We start from the raw sequence: 17,934 nt of genomic DNA on the forward strand, positions 1-17,934 counted from the left end.
AACACAGTTAGTGCCATAGCTGGTATTAGAACTTTAGTTCCCTGACTTCCAGCTCCAGGTTCAATCCACTAGAGATATAGCCCCAAAATTTCAGACAAAGGTGCTCTAATTTTGAATTCTGAACTGGACTTTGTAAATGGCCCCTGTCTTTATAATGGAGTGAATCCAAATCCCAGATATAAACACCCCCAAACTTTGGGCTGTTGGCAATCCAGAATAAAATGTTATTTCTGGAGCCCATTTCTTTTTCAGATTAAATCTGTGATAGTAATATGAAATATTTGATTTATTAAATCTGGCCAAATGGAAATCAAGATCAATGTTTCAAGAGCGAGGGAAACATTTAGCTTTATTCTTTGATGAGAAAACTCATTCTGCTTTCCACACAGCCTGTTGAATCAACATCTGCAGTATGGCAGTTACAAGCACTCACCTTGTGCTTATGACAGGTCTACCCTAGAATTACTTTGCAAACATTTAAATTCATCTTGTTTTTGTCAATGAAGGGATGAGGATATTAATGCAATATTACCTGTGCCTCAGATATACATCACACACCGACAGCGAGCCAGAAGAAATGGTATTTAATTATAGTATACATCAAAATAAATTTCATTCCAAAGATGGCTTTCCAGTTCATAATGAATTATTACTTGTCATCCAGTAATTCTTACTAATCCCAATGAGGATTGGGACCCCATTGTGCTAGGCATTGTACAAACACAAAAGTAAAAGATGGTCCCTGCCCCAAGAAGAGAATCTGCTTCTTTTATATTTAGTATTGATCATTCTGTTCACAGGAAGACTCTAATGAGGTTTACCCTTTTTAATTGCTCATGGAGTTTGGAATTAAGGCACCTGGTAAAAAACTTTTCAGAAGTGTCTAAATGGTTTAGGAGCGTGTCCAATTTTCAAGTGACTTAGGCATTTAGGAACCTACGTCTCATTGCAAGTAAACAAGATGCAGGTCCCTAAGTCCCTTTGAAAATGGGATTTAGGCACTTTTGAAAATTTTACACCAGATCCTTAGCTAGTGTAAATCAGTGTCACTCCATTGACTTCAATAGAAGTATGCTGATTTACAATCAGCTGAGGGTCTGGCCCAGTATCCCTTTTTTCCTAAAGTAGCTACAAGCTGGGGAGATGCTAGCTGTCTGATTTACATTCTAGAGCGGTTAGCAGGATGGAGAAAAGTTCCAGTATCTCCAAACTTGGAGTGAGGAGGACCCAGAGGAATTTGTTATTTGTGCGCTCCCCTGCTGGCTACTCGTTGATCACTTGGTCTCCTTGCCAAAGGCCTTAATTCTGGTCCCTCCGATGTTAAGGAAAGTTTTATTATGGATTTCAAAGGAAGCAGGATTAGACTCCAGTCTTCTGTTGAAATGAATTTGGAATGGGAAGAGATAAAAAATTTGTTAGCTACACACCCCTCCCAAATGGGCCTTTAGCTTAATAATTCTCCCCTCTTCCAGGAAATAACTTTCTCAAATACCTCTACAGCCAACAAGTAAAGAACAGCCCAATACAGCAGATGTGCCAGTGCATCAATGGGTGGCAATGGAGATATGCACTCAAAGCCATCACAGCCCCTTTATGGTCATTTTCCAGCATGTACATTTCTGGTTTAGGGCCAGATTGTGATACCTTTATCCATATTGGACTAAGTAGTACCTCACACTATGCGTAGTCCTACTGAATTCAAAGGCATTACTTGTTGAGGAAGACACTACTCAGTCTGAGTCATGGTATGACAATGAGGCTCTTTGTGGCAACGGGTATCTGGCTGTCAGCATGAAACACTCCCACTCCTGGCACTAGAGATATTGTATCCAATTGCAGAGGAGGGAAAGCCAGCAACAGGCTAGGAAGTGGCATCAGAACTATGGCCTTGGCTTGTTAATTGTAAAAGGAAAGTTAACAAGGCTTGAATGTAAGATAATTGGCTTATATTAATAGATTTTATTGGGCAGGAGACCAGGTGATATTAGGCAACAAACCCCTTCCCACTTCCGGAGGTGATATTGGAATTTCACTTCTCACTCTTCCCCCCAGCTCCAAAGAAGATGAGGATTTCTCCAAACCCCTTCAGAGGTGTAGAAAGTTCTCACTAAAAAGTGTTGTTACCAGCCCATTCAGGTACATAGCAGCAAATGCTACAGGCTCATTTGAAAACTGCCCACACCTGTAAGCTGAAAACTCCCAAAGCAGTCCACATGTTTTAATTCCCTCTTCCCTTGCCCCTAAACATTCTCACTCAAAATGCCTACATGTCAGGGAATATCAGAAATTTTTGAGCTCTGCATATTGGCAGTAGCCACCAGATAGATGGTGCATTTCATGGTTGCTGGGTAGCCAGAGGCTGGGTTATGTATTTCATTCCTGGTCGTTCACTAAATTTGGGTTCATATTTGCCTGGACTATTGACCAAACCACGATTTGTCAGCCTTTAGTAACAGCTGTACAAAGGATGAGCTTATGTCTGTCCTCACAATTTACTAGGCCCAGGTGTTTCCTCACGATTTTGTTCATTTAAAGAAAGAAAAATAAAGAAAAACCTTCAGTTCTGACCTTTACAAAAAGAGAAATAAGAAAAATGTTGGCAATATATACAGGTGGGGAAATTGCACTTAATTACAGTAGTTTACATCCATTGGACATTTACTTCTTTAATATAACTCTCTATGTATAGGTGGAGATGGAAGGATCGGAGAGAAGTTTATCTATATTTACAGTTTAATTGGCTCAGTTCAACAGCACATGCGATTCCTTCTTCCAAACTCCACATAACTGCTCCAAGTCTCATCAGTCCATTTGGTGAAGGAATATAACTTAAATAGTTTTGATCTTCGTCTTCCTCTTCTGTCAGTCATCAGTACATTTTGTTCTTATTTTCTCATGAGAGCCAATTGCCCTCTCAAAGGCAAATACTTAAAATCCTCAAGACATCTCTTGGAAATACTGCATGAAGGAAATGGAAAAGCACAGTCTCTGGGCGTAGGCACTTCGGTCCTGTCAAGTCACAGAAGGGTGGCAATTAGTCTTGAAGTGCCAGTCTTTTTCAGGTTAATGGGCTTCTCGCTATGGCACTAGACAAGCTGGCTGAGCTTCGCTATGGCAACACCCCTCGGACTTCGTTGGTTACCGGCGTGATGTTGTGGAAAATAAGTTCCTGTTGCTAGGTGCAGAATAAGTGAGGTGTGGAACATCACCAGGCTTGCAGGGGACACTGGGAGGGAACAAGCAGGATGCATGAGTTAGAGAGCGTACAGAAAAAAATGTTGCAATGTGCAGAGGTGGAGTCATGGGACCTGGATGATTTTATGGCACTCGGGATTGAGCTTCCAGGACCATTCAGGTGTTCATAAAACGTTCAGAGTGATACAGACAGTAATTCGTATGCTGCCTTTCCTTCCATAATATTATAGGAGCAGAATATTCTGTCCTGAACCAGGGCTCCAATGTGCCAAGCAGCCTCAGCGCCACGGATTTCTGCTAGTATTCTACACATCCCAGTAGGTCTGTTTATTGTGCTAAGATCCTCAAAAGTATTCAGGGACCTAACTCCCCTTGGAATGAATGAGAGTTAGTCCCCTAAAGGCTCTGGATCATCGAGATCAGTCCTGTTTATACTAATTCCCATTAGCCCCAATGAATTCAAAGGGAAATACTCCAAGGTTGCAGATTGGGCCGATAGCTCTTAGAAGATTTTTATGCAACCAGTACACTGGGTCCAATCCTGTCAGCTGACTTGGTAGTTAAGGACACTCATCGGGGCCTAATCCAACTCCCACTGAAGTCAATGGGTGTTGGATCATGCCCAAGGTCTCAAGAGTTGCAATGGGGAACACAGTGGAAAAATAGTTTTCACGCCAGATGTTGCAAAAAAAGGGCCTGTGTGTGCCCAGCCTATGGGAGAAATTGTTCCGAGATCTGTTCATTCGCCTTTTCAATGCTGCCAAGATCAGCCAAGCGTATGGAGATCTGCTGAGTAAATGCAGTCATACGAGTTAAAAGTTGCTTGGGGGGGGGGGGGGGGGGGGGGGGGGGGGCAGCTCATGTTACATACAGGCCAGGAGTTATGACTCTCTGATGGCTTTTTCGTGACCTATGTAAAATGAGTTGAGGATCTCAATCCCAGATCCACACAAGTATTTAGGCTCCTAGCTTGCTGGGCCTCCGTGCCTACTAGGCAGGTGTCCACTTCACATCATCCACGCAACTGGTGCTGCCTTGCTAGGACTCTCAGCAGAAAATGGGTAGTGGGACTCACTTCTTGCACCTAGAGGTGGCCCCTCCAGATGAGAGTTGAGGCATATTGACTACTGGGGAGCATAGGAGATGCTTGCCTTGCAGCTGCTTCTGCTGTGTGATGGCTACACGGAGGACTCCAGTCTCACCAGCACTGACTAGAGAGAAGACACAGTGTACAACATGCCCCTCTGCATTTCTTTTCTCGTCTGCTCGGTTCATCCTCTCTCTTCCTGCCTCACCTCCCCAGCCCCACTCCTGACAAGGTGCATGTGGCATTTCAACAGAGGCTCCAAAGGAGGGAGAGGGGTGAGAGCATACACTGCGAACCACTTGAACAAGGGCAGGAGGGACAGAGATGAGCCCTTGGTGTCCCTCATTGGTCAATTATTTCCCACCTGTAGGTTCCATGATCCTTCACTCTCCACCCTCTCTCATCTCGCCTACTCGGTTCTTCAATTTTCAGATTTTAGGTGGAGAACGAGAAAGCCTGGGGTGACCTTGTAGATTCAGTGAACAACAACAAACATCATAACTGGGAGATAAGGAGCCACCAGGAGGCCTCTATGACATGTCATTAGGGATGGGCCTCACAACTATCTGATGTTTGCTAATGCAATAAAATGGTGGCTCAGCCTTAAGTGTTGTCAAAGGAACTGGGAGTTATTTACCCCTTCCAAGTCTAAACAACCATCTGATAAGAGATCAGCAGTGTGGTGATCAGCAGTGTGGTGCTGGTGAGCCCAGCCCAAAGGGGCGGCTTAACCACTTAAGGCAGCATTCTTCACTGTTGAGCCAGAGACACCGGCTGTGCTCCTCTTCCTGCTTCCCAGCAGGATGGGGATAGAGCACTGCGACTGGCCTATAGGGCAGGAGCGGGAGAGCCACAGTATAGGTCAGAGAGCAAAGCCTACTACCAAGCTACATAGATAAGCCCCATCCACTTTTGCTCTGCTGGAAGGATCCTGTGAAAGGCTAGGAGAGGGAAGATGAATCACGGATAGGCTTCGCATGAAATCTCTCCTTCGAAATGTCTCAAAATCTTATACATACAGGAATTTGCATTGGGCATTTCAGACTTTCCTGAGGAAGGAGCACCCTGGCCCCCCATTTTTATTGGTCTGTCAATCAATACAGATTTCCCATCCTGACCAAGTCTAAACAGTGGCATTTACCTATTTAGGAATGGGAGTGGACACCATCTGAGGCACACCCTCTTCTCGCCCTCCTCCACACACACACTGAACTCCTTCCAGATACATTTCTTCTTTTGCACCCATTCTCTTCCTCCTGCAGCAGCCCATCCTGATAAGATATTATAATGCCCTTCTTCACCACACACCACCAACACAACAGTAGCTTCCAAGAAAATGGTAGGGTCCTCCTCCTACTTTGACCTATTTAAGCCACCGCTTGTATGTGGCACTCTCCACTATTAGCTGGGATGGTCAATCTGCTCAAGTGCGTAAGGTTCCTCCTACTGACTGTTCTAGCAACAGGCCTCAACCCAAGGAGATGTACGTCTTGGAGATGAAGGGTCTGATTTTAATGCCCATCGCTGTATATGTGCAATGAGTAAGTGGCCATGCTGTCTTATGCATTCAGCTGTGGCTGGATACGAAGCTATTTTAGCCCTGGGCCTTGTGCATTTAAGGTGAGTGTGTCTACCTGCACATGGCTTGGCACAGAACTTTACCATTGGAACCACTAGCATTATGCTTTCAACATCAGCACTCATGTCCTTCTGAACACTCAGAGCAAAACTCTAGTTAGCAACCAGTTTGAGGATGGGGGTCAAAGGATCCCTGTGAAATGACATGTATGAGATCAGGAAACAAAAACCTTTTTATTAAACAAAGCCTTCTGACTCTTTTTTTGTTGTCTCAAAATAGAGCATAAATCAGTCAAATGATCAGCTGATGTCCTAGGGCCTGATCCAAAGCCCCCATCTAGGGAAAGGCTCCCACTGACTTCCCTGGGTTTTAAATAGTCCCTTAATGTCTTCTCTTCAGAATTCTGCTCACCTCTTGCTAAAAGCAGTAGGTTGCAATGAAAAAAAAAATTCAATGATATTTAAGATGAAAATTATTTCTTGCCTTTGCCCCTAAAGGTCAAACAGTGCTTGCAGAATGGATTATAGAAAAGCAGGCCCATCTATGCATTCTTGGGCCCGGAAACTTACTAATGAGCTTTGGGACTGCTGAGGGTGAAATTTATTCCAATGCACAGACCCTTGCATCACTCAACTCCCACTCTAGCCCTACTCTTGTGGACTTAAAATGGGTCTTAAGTGGTTCACTTGCCTGGTGCCAGGCCTGTGCCCATGGAGAAATTTCATTCTATGCTCAGTACAATTTGCATGATCAGGTGCTATGGTTGAGTAACATGGTATTTGCTTATTATGCTCAGCGCTTGTTTGCATGGGATAAAACAAGAGTACATTAAAAAAATTCAAGTAAAATAGTGGGGGGGAGGGAGGGGAAAAGAGTGGCTTGATTATCTTGGCCAGCCATGCTTCAAGGTAGCTGATCATTCTCTCCAACGAAGGGCATAAGCCGTCATTAGGCTCCATGACAGGCCTAGCGGGTAGCATCGTGCGCTATTTTGATTAAAAGAACATTTCCTGTATTCAGAGGGCTTGTTTCAACAGGCAAGCATCAAAGTCAACTAGGGGTAAGCCAGGATAATTAATCAAGAGAGAAGTTAGGGCTGAGCGCACACCAGATGGATTGATAAAGCCTTTCAAAGGAAATGGTATTCCCTAGGAGTGCTGATGCGCCTGATTGCCCGACTGATTGAGATTTGTGGGCACAGATAAATGTTTTCCCTGCACACTACAAAGAGTGGGAAACCTGACAGGAGTCGCAGGGGCAGCGGGATTTGGAATTACACTTTCACCTTCCATTTTGTGAGAGAAAGGTTCTGTGGCGGGTCCCACACCCGGGGCCAGATCGTCAGCTGGCATAAGTGTATCTCCCTTGACTTCAAAGGAATGCCGCCACATCACACCCACTGGGGATCTGGCCCACTGACTCCAATGGAGTTGCATCAATTTACACCAGCTGTGCGTCTGGGTCATTGTACTCGGTCTTACACAACCCTGTTTCTTCTCATTTTTAATAGTGGCAGAGCCTTCCCTCTGCCATCCTTGCAGGGAAACTTTAAGGGCATCAGTGAAGATGAACCTGGGCAGCAATTCCAAACATTATTTGCTGTGCATTTGTTGCAAAGATTATTTTCTTCCCACCGTCAGAGCTTAGCAAAAAGAAGTTTATCTGAATACAAGTTCAAGGTTGTCTCCTATTTATCTAGTAATCAATAAGGGCCACATATTTCCCACAGTCCCCAGAGCACTTTTTTTTTTTTTTTTTTGAAAGGGGCTATTGTCTGATCTGGACACTAAAGAGGTAGGGCCTGATTCAACTTCACTGATGTAAATCTGGTGTGATTCCAATAAAGGTTTGGGGACTAGGGACCAGATTCACAGCTGGTATAAATCAGCATAGCTCTATTGACTTCAGTGGAGCTGTGACAGTTTTTAGCAGCTGGGGATTTGGCCCAATAATTTCAATGCTGATACACACAAGCTGAGGATCTGGCTCCAGATTCTGATCTCATTTCCACTCATGTACATTTAGTGTAACTCCAGTGACTCTGACAGTTACACTACCTTGTCTCGCTTACAGTTTAGAGCTGGTCTCTCAATATAATCATTCATTGTCATTTTCAGTAAGCCTTGAATGACAACAAAACAGCAAAAAATCATTTTGATTCAAGGAAGTTAAATTGACTTTGATGGAGTTATGCCAGAGATGAACTTGTCCATTGACTTTGCTGCACTTATCAAAGGCTCTGCATACCACCTTCAAAAGACAAGCCTGGGAGCTTGAATTCATAACTTTGCTAGACACTAAAAATCATGGTCTTCATAAAAACACAGGATTTATGATTTATTACAACAATCTGTAACCCACTAATCTCCCTCTTTATCCTATGACTACAGGGGTGTTAATGGGCCACTTCATCTTACATGGTCTTAGAATCTGTGTGTTAACTACTTATGCTAAACAATCTGTTCCATCTTATATTTAGCTGTGACACTCTGAGTATCTTTCCCAGACCTGAAGAAGAACTCTGTGTAGCTCTTTCACCACCAGAAGTTGGTCCAATAAAAAGGTATTACCCTCACCTACTGTCATAAATATAAAGGGAAGGGTAACCACCTTTCTGTCCACAGTGCTATAAAATCCGTCCTGGCCAGAGGCAAAACCCTTTCACCTGTAAAGGGTTAAGAAGCTAGGATAACCTTGCTGGCACCTGACCAAAATGACCAATGAGGAGACAAGATACTTTCAAAGCTGGGGGGGCGGGAACAAAGGGTCTGTCCGTCTGTGTGATGCTTTTGCTGGGAACAGATCAGGAATGCTCTTCAGAACTCCTGTAAAAAGTTAGTAAGCAATCTAACTAGAAATGCATTAGATTTCCTTTTGTTTAATGGCTGGTAAAATAGCTGTGCTGAATGGAATGTATATTCCTGTTTTTGGGTCTTTTTGTAACTTAAGGTTTTGCCTAGAGGGATTCTCTATGTTTTCAATCTGATTACCCTGTAAGGTATTTACCATCCTGATTTTACAGAGGTGATTCTTTTACTTTTTCTTTAATTAAAATTCTTCTTTTAAGATCCTGATTGCTTTTTCATTGTTCTTAAGATCCAAGGGTTTGGGTCTGTGTTCACCTATGCAAATTGGTGAGGATTTTTATCAAGCCTTCCCCAGGAAAGGGGGTGTAGGGCTTGAGGGGATATTTTGAGGGGGGAAGACGTCTCCAAGTGGGCTCTTTCCCTGTTCTTTGTTTAACACGCTTGGTGGTGGAAGCATAGGATTCAAGGACAAGGCAAAGTTTGTACCTTGAGGAAGTTTTTAACCTAAGCTGGTAAGAATAAGCTTAGGGGGTCTTTCATGCAGATCCCCACATCTGTACCCTAGAGTTCAGAGTGGGGAAGGAACCTTGACACCTACCTTATGCTTTTTAAAATGAGTCATAATAAATCAATACAGCTTGGTGTTACATCTTCATGCTAGTCATTTTTGGGGCCAGGTTTTAAGAAGAAAATGAACTGGATTCACAATGGGTGACAGGTGTTGGGCTGAGAACTCTGGAGACTGTAGTGAAGTCCTCCATATATACACTGAATAGGCACAGCCCAAGCCATGCGAGGACAAGCTTTCCCCTAAACAGATCTGCCAACGTGCCTTAACTCTGCTCTGGGATCACATATAGAGGTAGGTGAATAGCTCACTCTCCACAGCCCATTCACGCTGGGCCCTATCCTTTGAGTCTGCCATTAAGAATGCCAGTTACCAACATGGACACTTGTGCACTATGAACAATCCTGAGACCACCCATTAATTTCCACGCAAAACATTCAGCTGCTGTGGTTTATATTATGCGCCGGTCATCCTGGTATTTAGGGCTGAATATCCAACACTATCCACAAACAGCAACACACAGGCCTTTGGATCAGCTTTTGTGAATTCTGATGTGGTCCCTGAATATCACTCTTAGAACAGTGGAACTGAGAAGCAGACACTGGGGTCTATTCACCACCAAATGTATTGGCTTAAACTCCCATTAGCAGTAGCAGGCGTACCAGGGAAGTACACCCGGAACCGTTCACACTGAGAGAATCCTATCCCACTTTCCCAGTATGCGCCATTACCTGTTTATTGGAAGACATATTGGTTAATGTACTGATGCTGCTGGTATCTGTGACCACCATGGCTGATGGAAACCGGGAAGTGTGGGAATACTGGGGAGGCTCCTGCTTGTGTGCATACACTATGAAAATGAAGAGGACAGACAGCAATCATATAAATGTCTACAGTCTTCATGCAGATGCAAAGCAGTCAAGCCAAAAGGTTTTCAACACATTTGTGGGGGTTTTTTTTGTAAAAACAAATAAGGAGGAGTGCTCTGCATCCTCCTTAGAGGTCTGGAGAATCCACCTGATTTCTCTGCAGCAGCATGCGGAGAGATTAAAGATTAAAATGGCCTGGTTTGATTCAACAGCTGTAGACCCTCAAACCACTTTCTGGGAGGCCATTCTGCTGGAGAACCAAATGTACAAGCAAGACAATGAGCAGGAGTGCTGGACAAGAGCACTGGAGGCAGTGCAGGAAAATATCCTAGATGAAGTCAGTGGGAGTTTTGTTTACCAGGCTGACCGGGAATTGGAATGCCTCATGATCATTAAGAAGCAAGCTCTTTGTCCAGCTGAAAAGCGTGAAGCAACTTCCCATCCTGTTCTCCTCAGACAGGAAAAAGGTAAAAATAATTCTTAACTCTGGTTGGTTGTTTTGAAGGGCTTGTCAAAAACCGTTCGATAGAAAATTGGTTTTTTTGCAAAAAAAGTCTGCTTTCTGAAGAAATTTTGGATTTTTTATCAAATAATGGAATTCCCCAAAACTGAAATATTTCAGTTATGAAATGCTGCTGCAGTGCCTCATGGGAATTGTAGTTCAGGTTCCTCATGCTTTAATTCTTCTCTATGGGTGGTCTCCCCAGACAAACTTCACCTCCCATGGTGCACTACTACCATATAACTGCCATGAGGTACTACCTCCTCTCATCAAGATGAGACAATGATGCATCTTGGGAGATGTAGTCTAACCAGGGACCCTAGTGGAGAGAGGAGTGGATGCCTGAGGTTCCTGAACTACAACTCCCATGAGGCACCACAGTGGTATTTCACAATCTAACTATTTTAGTTTTTGGACAAAATATTTTGCAGAAAATCCAAATTTTCTGTGGAAAACATACATACACCCCACCTCCTTTTCTGACCAGCTTTAGTGTTTCGCAAGATACTCCATCTGCTGCTGCTGTCAAACCTCAGTTCGAGGACCTATGTTATATTCACCAACCGGCTGGCCAAGAAGAATTGGAAGAGTCTTCCCCTCACAGTCTCTGCTACTCCTCAGTTGGCCAAAGGCTTATTCTTTAGTTAAATGAGGCCCCTGGCTGCCTGGAAAAACTAAAAGCCAGGAATAAAGGCCATGTATTCCATTTGGCAAAACACCTTGTTAGTCACAAGGACCAGGCCAGCCTGCTTACTGACTTTTTATCACCTAGGCAAGGATGTTTTAAAAGATTTGTTCTTAAGCCTGAAAACATGCTACAGGTAAACTACACCTGAAAATGCAATAAACATAACGGGAGCATACACTAGTTTACAATTAGACTGGGGTCTTGGAGAATAGTAAAATTGCAATTCACTTATATTATGCAATTAGGCATCTCAACTGCATTGTACATTTAAGCATCTTGCAGAACATGATTCCCCAGTAATTTGGGGAAGGAAACCCTGGACACAAAAGATTTCTTACTCTAATGTAGGTCATAAAGTTGTTGTTTTTTTTAAATGATCATGAGAGTGTAAATGTATTGGACACAATCTGAAAATTGTTGTTCATAGAACTATAATATGAGAAAAACTCAACTAAAAAAACATCAACAGACATAAAAACAAAGGCATCATTTGAAGAACATACAGGTAGTTCATCCTCCCCCACATACCTATGTTCTAACTTCCTTCCCGAAGTGCAAAGACCATAAGAAGTAAAAGGAAATGGTTGGGATTGTCAAGGAGACTAAGGGAGTTAGGCACCTAAATCTTATGGATTTTTACTGACTCTCTTTGAAAGCCCATGCCAATAAATACAGCCATATGGAAAAAGTTATCATCTGTCGCCTGCCCAAATGTCCACAGAGCTAAACCTGTTTATTTTTCAACACCTGCCTGGCCCCCTAACTCCAATAATCATGTTGAGTGTACCTTAAAAGGGTGGTCCTATCAATTGCAGTTAGAGAAGAACTCAAAATTTCCTTGGATAGCACACTATAGGCAAGCACAGGCGCTATGGGGACACAAACAGAAGATCCTCAACCAAATTCTGCTCTGGTGTAAATCCAGAATAACTCCACTGACATTATTCTGAATTTATGCCCGTGATCGAGAGCAGAATTTGGCTCCTGGATTTGCAGACTGGGGATGAGGAATAAGTTTATGCAGAGGGAAGGTGCACTCTGTATTCTAAAAGAGGAGCAAATACATGTACTATGGAAGGGTGAGATGGGAGGGGTGTAACAATGGGGAGTGGGCAGCATTAATTGCCCTGTGTTGGTTCCCTCTGATGAAAACTGAGTAATTTCCTCTTTGGGTTCTCACATAGTCCTGAAAGGTGAAGTTCTGGAGTTTTCATTCCCCTGATGCTCTCTGGGATTAAAAATTCTTCCATAGTGCAGCCTTTTTATCTGACTGTTTTAGGGCTGGAGAGTCTGAGATTCCCCCCTGAATCAATCTACTTTGGAAAGGGAATGTCCTAACACCTGCAGGAGAAGACGACCCCGGTCATGAGTTCGAACCAACGAACTGGAGGGGTGGAGAAGGCAGGGAGGGGAGAAAGCAAAGTTAATTCAAAATGTATTTATGACAATTGGCAATTATAATGCAGCTAAATCCTTCCCTTCAGGCCTCAACAAATACCTGACAAGATCCTTACTGTGTGAATTCTGCAGCTGCGTCACTGTGGCCATAAAAGGCTGCTGTGTCATATGGCTGGGCGACTGCTGCATGAGTGGCTGTTGATGAGGACTGTGTAGCTGCTGGGAAAACTGGACGGGTTGTAAAGCTGCCAGACTTCCGGCAACACTGTTGATAACAGGGACGCTCTGCGCCTGGGAAGTATTTAGACCTATGAGAACAGAAGAGAACGAAACAACGTGTCAAGATTTCAGTGCAGGTGGAATCAGAAACAGAGACAGCTGCTGCAGTGGAATAAAAATCGAGATGAATGTTATCTTCATACATTGGAGATACCCACAAGGGTTGTGCTGTATATTGTCTGCTTCTCTCTGCTGTACAGCAGGGTGCGCAGTAAACCCTAGTAAAAGAAAATGAAAGGGTTTTATCCCCCTCTCAAATACATCTGTTTTCACAGCTTTCAATGGAGTTCCTCATAGTTTATGCCTAGAGCAGCTGGTCAGATCAGGTCTTGAACACACTGGGTGAAATCCTGGACCCATTGAATTTAATGGCAAAACTCCCATTGACTTCAGCAGGGCCAGGATTTCACTCATGACACAGAGCCACTGCTTCCCTTCCCCTCTGAACTTGGTGGCGAAACACCATAGCATGTGGCAAGACCACAAAGTGCACTAGTGCTGGGAGCGAAGAACATTACTATACCCAACTGGAACTACAGAGGAGAGGGAATTCAGAGCTGCAGAACGGAAGTTACTCACATACTGCTTCTAAACATACCAGCCAAGGGGATAAAAGCCCCATCAACAGGAGTGTACTGAAACTAGAGAGTGGTGAGGCACTTACTTTGCGCGATTGCCATGACGCCAGAGAGCGGTGTCATGATGAGGTTCTGGGACTGTTGTGGGTTGTGATGGGGCAAGCTGTGGATATTGGTCAGGGTACTTACAGGGGGCAGCCCACCTCCCGAAACAGAGATCTGTCAAGAAACCAAAAGGGACAACAGACGTCAGAGGTGCAATGGACAGGAGCTGGGTGACCAAACAGCTCCTAGACAAACAAAAGTGACTTTGGCTAGGGCCAGCCATACAGAAATGACTCCCTTCATGCATCATGAGGCCGTTTCACAGAAAAGACAAGCAAAATCATCTCATGGAAAGTGACCCAGTCAGCTGGGGGGACTCCACAGTTTACATCAGTTGGAAGCTCTCTGGGACAGGAACTCTCTTTTTGTTCTATGTTTGTACAGTGCCTAGCACGATGAGGTCCTGATCCATGACTGGGGCTCCTAGGTGCTACTGCAGCACAAATAGTTAAATAAACCACAACAGCAACAGAGAGAGGCATTTCAGGAAACCTGCTTCCACTGCTCCCATCAGTCTACCAGATCCTAAATTTTGGATCCTCAAGTCACACTGCAAAAACTCATCTTTTTGCCCACGCCTTTTCTGAGTAAACAGCAATGTCGCCAATTCTTGAGAGTTCATTGCAATTTTCTTAGTATTTAGTGTTTTATTCTTAAAGCCTCAGATCCTGGAGTCATGTGATTATGGGAGAGTCAGAGGTTTCATTAAAAAAAATAAAATAAAGCACAAAAAACCCAATAACTTTCTAGCCCTCTGGTTACAAAGAAAGGGTGAAAAATTTGAATAATAAAGGTTAAAAATACAGAAGGCAAAGAACAGACCCCACATGTATTATTTTTAAAAATTTCATGAATTTTTAAGCCAGTTTCATCATTTTAGGGGGCCAGACTCATGATTTTTGAACTGCTGCAGCTGGCAATACTGAAACAGGCTATATGGTAGAGGAATGCTAGTTAAGTGACTCTGGTTAGGTTTAGGATCCAATTCAGCAAGGGACTTAAGTAAATGCCCAACTTTAAGTGTGTGACTTGTCTCATGGACTTCAAGGGGACTGCTCATGTGCTCAAAGTTACGACACATGCTTATGTGAACGTCTTGCTGAATCGAGGTCTTGATGTTTCGGACAGCAACCCAACTGCTTATACATGGGTGCCTGAAATGAGGTTGTTTAGGCCTGGTCTGGAGGGGAGATATGTCCCACTTACAGCCATCACTATAACTGCACTATTGCAAACCTTGGTGCAGACAAGGCCAACTGCTTGACATCACAATAAGCTTTCCCAGTGCATATTGTGGCTTTCCTTGTCTACAATGGTGAGGGTTTTCACCAGTGGCTGAAATTGGGGTCCCTGATGCAGGCAAGGATTCAGATACCTAAACAAAACCAGTCTGATTATCAGAAGTGCTGAACATCCACAAATTTCACTGATGCTGATGGAAGTCGCAAGTGCTCATCCCTTTGAAAAATCAGTCCACTTTTATTTAGATACCTCAGTATGGATTTAGGAGACACTTCGGGGTCCCCGGTGTGAAATTTTTGGCCTCAGTTTACAAGTGTATCTTGCACATGTGAGCTTGAGATGGGCCTACCTTTAATTGAAACAAATATATCGGTGGATTTCAGAACATGAGAATGAGTCAGATTTTCTTATCCGATATTTTCCCTCTTCAGAAAGTTCCTCAAGGCCAGCTTACACCACAGCAGGTGTGCAAGTCAAACAATCAGTCACAAAACCATGGAAGTCTCTTGCAGTTTGGGCTAATTTCAAACTTGAGATTAGGACCAAAAACTTGAACCAAAAGAAACCGCTAGAGATCACGTCACCAAGAAAGTATTCAAACCACATCATTAAAACAACCTTCCACTGTCATAAAACAATGACAAGCCCAAACTCCTTATAGGTTCAATAGCATGTGCCTCAAACAACAACATTATTTTAAGCTGCAATGACTTCCTTGGCTGCTGTTAATTTGATATGAGATATTAGAGAAACATGTTTACACACTGGAAACGACAGCCCACAGCATATTTGTGTTAAATAACTCGCAAGCACTAGCTAGCTCTGTGGAGGAGATCAGACATAAACTAGATAACAGCTCCATACGAATGGAGGACCATAAATGTTGTTGATGGTGCTGTACACCCTACACTCAAAAGGGCTGGTTGAGCACTGCGTCAAGCTGGGTAAAAGCTTTTACTGCTGTGCATGTTTGTGTGATGGTTAAAATTGGTTCCATTTCAACTGTAACTTGTTCAATTTCAAACAAGCACCGGCGTGCTTTTTCCCATGCTGCCCCTCACACTTGGGAGGAGCTGCCTGTAAACATCTGCAAAACGACCTCATTGTCCTCCTCCAAATCCTTCCAGAAAGCTCTCCTTGGCTGTGATGGGCTATAGAAACCTTGTTAACAGTTAGGCAGCTAGAGTGCAGAGACCACTGGCTATCATCATGCTGACCAATCTCATCTAATTGTGCTTCCTCCATCTGTCTGTCTGTCTATGCACCTGCGGTCTCTTGCATAGGCGCTGACTCTGTGGGTGCTCCGGGGCTGGAGCAACCATGGGGAAAAATTGGTGCTCCCTGCCCCACCCCAGCTCACCTCTGCCTCTGCTCTGCCTCCGCCTTCTCCCCTGAGCACGCCGCTGTGTCCTGCTTCTCCCCTGGCTCCCAGCACTTGCGCCGCAAAACAGCCATTTCGCGGCAGCAAGTGTTGGGAGGGCAGGGGGAGAGGAGGGTGAACACGGCATGCTCGGGGAGGAGGTGGGGCTGGGATTTGGGGAGGGGTCCAATAGGGGCACGGAGGGGGCGGAGTTGGGGTGGGGACTTTGGGGAAGGAGTTGGAATGGGGATGGGGCAGGGCCGGGGGGAGGGGGGGGGCAAGCACCCACCAGCGCTGGAAAAAGTCAGCGCCTGTGGTTTCTTGTCTTATATGGAGACTGTAAACTCTTTGGGGGCAGGGACGGTCTTTATTCTGTTTGTACAGCGCCTATCACCACGTAGTTCCTCTCTGTGACTGGGATTCCTAGCTGCTACTGCAATACAATAAAATAAATAAGGTGTTTGGGCTACTACTTCAGAATACTCTCCTGAGTTTTAAAAGGAAAGGCTCACAATGCCTTAACAGTCATTTTATCCATTGATTTTTAATGCCTGATGTGTCATCTATTCTTCTGGATTATTTTTTATTATTATTCGTGATCTGCTTAGAAATCCATCTCCCAAACTTTTGGGGCATGTGAAATCTGAACATATGGGGTCACTTGAAAAATCCAGATCTCTCTTTGCAGTGAGAGTCAAACCTAACGTTTGGATTTAAAGGCTTCACTGTAGGAAGTTGTTAGGAATCTGGATTCAAATTCTGTAGTTTGGGCCCACTGATATTTATTACCATTGCCCCATATCTTTTTTCAAGGCCCTCATTAGGGAAGTACTTGAAGCCAGTTCCCATTGTCCTAATCTATATTATGACCAGGACTCATTTATATTTCAAAAGCCTGCGTGTGGGCCACCATCTTGTCTCTCTCACCAACAGAAGCTAGTTCAATAAGAGAGATTACCTCCCCCATCTTGTCTCTCGAATACCATGGGACCAAGACAACACTGCAGGTCACCATCTAATTAACACATTGGGGAGTTGAAAGGGGACCTTCAGAGTTAAATGCATAAGCTGCTACAGCTTGAACTACAGAGCCTTGTTTACTGGGTCTGTAACTAGAGCTTGGCATTTTCAAAATGTTAAAAATAAATTGGGTCAGACCAAAGCCAGAGGTTTTTTTGAAATTTTTTGGGAAATTGAAGTTGAAAAACATTTTCATTTTGGGTCAATTGAAACATTTTGTTTAGCTATCCACCGTTCCGAACTGTTTTTGAATGTCTTAAAAAAAGAGAGATGATTCTGATATAAAAAAGGCCCTTTCAAACTGAAAAAAGGAAAAACATTTCAATTTTTTAAAGATTTTCAGACAATTAGACATGAAATCGACATGAATTGGCAAAATGTTTTGGTGTCACCAAATCTGTATTTTTTGCCCCCCCCCCGGAAAAAAATGAAGAAAAAAATGAAAAAGAAAAAGCTTTGGCCAAAACTATTCCGCTCAGCTTGAGCGGTAACAGATTCTCATCCTCTGTGAACCAGGTGCAGAGGAGGACCAGTAACACACATCGAGCAGCAGGTTACGAGTGTAGGTGTTACCCGGGATGCGTCTGTGTGTGTGTGTGTGTGTCCGTGTGTGTGTGTGTTGGGGTCAGAGAGGGGAAGGGGCTTGCTTGTAAAGAA

General features: G+C 43.8%; 1 protein-coding gene across 5 annotated transcripts in view; it reads right to left on the reverse strand.

The window, feature by feature from the left end:
- Positions 1-569: 569 nt before the first annotated feature.
- The window catches only part of HNF1B (HNF1 homeobox B), a 63,384-nt gene continuing 46,019 nt past the window's right edge, over positions 570-17,934 (reverse strand). For 4 of the 5 annotated variants that reach the window (XM_043531241.1, XM_037880773.2, XM_037880771.2 and 1 more), the window contains 4 exons: positions 13,637-13,769; positions 12,810-13,001; positions 9,968-10,086; positions 570-3,226 (listed from right to left, as the gene is read on the reverse strand). In XM_043531241.1, the coding sequence (XP_043387176.1) occupies positions 3,206-3,226; positions 9,968-10,086; positions 12,810-13,001; positions 13,637-13,769 (465 nt within the window). In that variant the 3' untranslated portion in view covers positions 570-3,205. Of the gene's footprint in view, positions 3,227-9,967; positions 10,087-12,793; positions 13,002-13,636; positions 13,770-17,934 lie in introns of all 5 variants that reach the window. The other variant, XM_037880772.2, reaches the window with a different exon arrangement.

The sequence above is a fragment of the Chelonia mydas genome, chromosome 17 (assembly GCF_015237465.2).
Source record: "Chelonia mydas isolate rCheMyd1 chromosome 17, rCheMyd1.pri.v2, whole genome shotgun sequence".
Lineage (NCBI taxonomy): Eukaryota > Metazoa > Chordata > Testudines > Cheloniidae > Chelonia > Chelonia mydas.